General features: G+C 48.0%; 1 protein-coding gene across 1 annotated transcript; it reads right to left on the bottom strand.

Moving 5' to 3' along the window:
- Positions 1 to 487: 487 nt before the first annotated feature.
- Positions 488 to 2,521, bottom strand: LOC125537927 (uncharacterized). The gene is made up of 2 exons (XM_048701249.2): positions 1,912 to 2,521; positions 488 to 1,481 (listed from the first exon to the last, which is right to left on the bottom strand). Exons 1-2 carry the CDS (start codon positions 2,051 to 2,053, stop codon positions 868 to 870), a joined length of 756 nt encoding a protein of 251 aa, XP_048557206.2. The 5' UTR covers positions 2,054 to 2,521; the 3' UTR covers positions 488 to 867.
- Positions 2,522 to 3,640: the final 1,119 nt, after the last annotated feature.

Genomic DNA, 3,640 nt, shown 5'->3' with positions numbered 1-3,640 from the left:
TAGTGCTAGCATCTGGTGATTAAAGCAAGCGATGACTTCAGCAAACTTGGTTAGTAATTAGTACCAGTACTCATGGATGTGCACTTAATACGAAATGCCCTTCACAATATATTCTAGATTATATTCTCGTTACGGTTCTCTCCATTTTATTTCTTATGAAAGTATATCCTCATACCTTGAGTTTGAAAAATGATGCATGTACATACCTGCAAGAACTCTATGGCACATGAATGCATGGTTGATATAGTTACACTTGACAAAGACGTAGCTATATGTCATATTAGCTGGCAAATTGAAAGAACAAATGCTCAATGCAAGATGTTATAAAAGAATAATCAGCACACACAAAGTCAGAATTTTAGGTTAATTGTCAGAAATTTGAGAAGGTTCCCCTTTTTTCTATGAGTTCAATTTTGCAAACAATGTTCCTAAAGTCATCTGATATTTAACTATTTGACTTGAGTTTTGTGTCTACAATCCAAAGGTATTGGTACTGAATGGATGTACTTTCATCTAAGACTTATGTACAGTTCATAAAAGAGAAGAGAAATGATAAACAATTAAGCAAGGAACAAGGTCTCCCTCTGTTCTATGTTAGTTGTCACTAATTTAGTACAACTAGTACCAAGCTAGTTAAGAGTCACCCATTACCCGCAAAAAAGAACACCCATTATTAAAGTAAAAATAAACAAAACAATAGCTTTAGATAAACAAATTTGGGGATCAGAAGAAGGAAAGAAATGTTCACCAGCAAAATTAATTGACCAACACTTACCCACATTATTGCATGATGAATGCATGCGTATTCCTCATCTACTGCTAAGACATGTCCCGATGGATCGCAAGCACCTTCGATCCACTGATCTCTCACGAGTCTTTATTATTTTTGTGCTCCCCAGTGTACGGCCATGCAGCACCTGGCGACGATGCCGTGGTCGTGGACGATGAGGTGGACGGCCCCCTTGTGCCTGAGCTCGATATTGCCGCCGCGGGAGACGCTGGGCTCACTCGGATGAGCTGCTGTGTCGAGAAGTCGAGTATGTGCGGCGACGACGAGGACATCGACGGGGGCGACATGGCGCCAAACGGCAGGTTGACAGCGCCCCCGGCACTGCCAGCGCCCTGCAACAGCTGTGCATACCGCATGAGGTCAGGGTACGGCATCACGGTCTGGTGCGGCGGTGGCCGCATTGCCGGCGCCCCCACGGTGGCGGGGTAGTGTTGTTGTTGCTGCAATCTGTCGGGAATGCCGCGCGTGACGACGAAGCCGAGGTCGGTGCGTCCCTGGACGCGCTCGGGGAAGTTGAGCTTGGCCTTGGTGCCCTTGAAGCGCAGCGCCGCTTCGTCGTAGGCGATGGCGGCGTCCTCAGCCGTGTCAAAGGTGCCGAGCCATACACGAGCCGCTTTCTTGGGGTCCCGGATCTCCGCCGCCCACTTTCCCCATGGCCGCTGCCTCACCCCTCTGTAGTGCCGCTTCCTCCCTGCAGCCACATCCCCCAGATGAACACAATTGATAATTAATTTGTGGTTTCGTCAGAGCTAACGTAATACACTTATACACGTACGTATGCGCATAAAATATTCGTGCAGGATTGAATAAGGCGAGGAGTTGAATTTAAGCACTTCGCTGGTAGCGTATCTTCGTGCACGAAACAGGCAAAATTATTGTACTTCTCTCCAGAGTTTATACAGCAATTTTACCACTAAATTAAGCTCGCCACATATTAGGATGAAGAAAACAAGGAAATTAGTAGTTATATCGACGTGTTTGGATGATTCGAAGTTTCCAAATGGCTGCGATTCATCTAGCAGAAGGCGCGCGTGCTATGCTCTCGCCATCCGACGTGCACACGGACAAAAGAAGACTACGTTTGGATACATCGATGGATGCTAGCAGCTATTGTTGATTACCTTGTTCCTCAGCGATGGCCGCGGCAGCCGCCGCATCGTGCTGATGCTGCTGTTCTCCTGAGACAGCGGCGGATCCGGCGGGGTAGTAGGCTTGTTGCTGTTCCGGTGTGGCGCGGATGACGTGGGACAGAGCGGAGACCATGGCGGTGGCGTCGTGGTCGGCGCGCGCCGAGTAGTAGTACTGCGCGTACGCCTCCGGTGACGGGGAAGGGTCGGCCACATCTGCTCCCGAGCTTCCGCCGGCGCTGGCAGCTCCTTGCTGCTGCAGAGCGTGCGCGATGAGGGGGTGATACGGCTGCTCCTCCACCTGCTCGTGCTTGGCTGCTGACGGCGGCGGTGGCGGCTGTTCCTCCTCCTCGTCGGCGGGTAGGGGCCTCTTCCCATGCCTCCGGGGATCCACCTTAGTTGATCGACCTGTCGACCTGCCGCCGCTTCTTTCTCTTTCGTCGCGCCGGGGATCGAGATCGAGCTATGGCTGTTGCTTTGGACTTTGGTGCCTAGGCGCGGACAACGTACTGATAAGAACGCGGAGGGAGAGAGAGGAGACGAGCTCTTCTGAACGCCTTTAATGATAGCTAGGGGAAGTGATAGAAGGAGAAGTCTGTTGTTACTCGGCAGAGGCGCGCAGTGTCCCAGTTCTAGCACCTTTGGCTGAGCACTTTGTACGGAGTATTTCGGTATTGCCATTAAATTTCTTAGTGCAAAATATGTACTGTACAAAATTTCAGCATTTTGGAGTCTGGACAAGAAGTAATATATCTTTTACACTCTAAACAGACAAATTATTACAATATGATGATGTATGAATAACATTGCGCGTTCATTCAATGGAGATAATACCAAATTTACTATGTGACACGTGTGTAAGAAATCAAAAAATATTCGAAAAAGAGATAATACCAATTTTTTTGCACCAAATACTCAAATTATTACACTTTTATATGACATATTTTAGATCTGTATGAACTAATCTCAACGCCAAGTCACTCAACATTTGGTATTTTCGGGTACCACTCCAGGTCAAGATATTTGGTTGGCTTATATTCTCATTCCGTGAGAAGATAAACTCCAAGGCCTACTCGTTACACCAGAACATTGCTCATGACTCCACGTGCCCCGCATGCGCCGCCGTTGTTAAAGGCACATCTCATACATTCTTACACTGCCCCGTGCCACTATCATCTGGGGAATGTTATGTTACTCAGCTTGATTTCTTCCTTGCGAGCAGCGACCCAACCCTAAGGGACGATGGACCGTCTTCTTGACCCTCATCTCTGATATGCCCGAGGCCAGCCCCACCCAGGGAAGCTCTACTTGGGCTTCCTCCGCTGCCGGAGTATCGAGACGCAATCCATCGCTAATTTCTCCCACGCTCATTGCCTTTCCAAGGTTTTTTGGCGCCTGAAGGCAATGTCGTTGGAAATGAACAAGGACTCGGGTTGAACACATAATAAATAATGCAACAACATAGAGCGTAAATATCGATAGCTTACTCAGATCCTGTTGGGATTGGCTGGGCTTCACGACACATCTACCTGATTACCATCGGCGTATTACAGGCGGGGATGGAGGTGGAGGAAAATCAATGATTGCCTATACTGGCATCAACGTGTTGTCTGTGCTAACACTGGTGCAATTCCGCATCTTCTTGTGGCTCTAGGCCTATAAATTTGTCACATTTCTTTGTGATATGGTGATGAGTGGTATTTTTCGCTCATCACACAATTGT

Source organism: Triticum urartu, chromosome 2A (genome assembly GCF_056163025.1).
Source record: "Triticum urartu cultivar PI428250 chromosome 2A, HENAU_Tu73, whole genome shotgun sequence".
Taxonomy (NCBI): domain Eukaryota; kingdom Viridiplantae; phylum Streptophyta; class Magnoliopsida; order Poales; family Poaceae; genus Triticum; species Triticum urartu.
This window is presented reverse-complemented; position numbering and strand designations above follow the sequence as displayed.

Coding starts and splice junctions, on each gene's coding strand:
- LOC125537927 (XM_048701249.2), bottom strand. CDS start 2,053: ATGGTCTCCGCTCTGTCCCACGTCATCCGCGCCACACCGGAACAGCAA. Junction 1,482..1,911: donor GGCCATCGCTGAGGAACAAG/GTAATCAACAAT, acceptor ATGTGGCTGCAG/GGAGGAAGCGGCACTACAGA.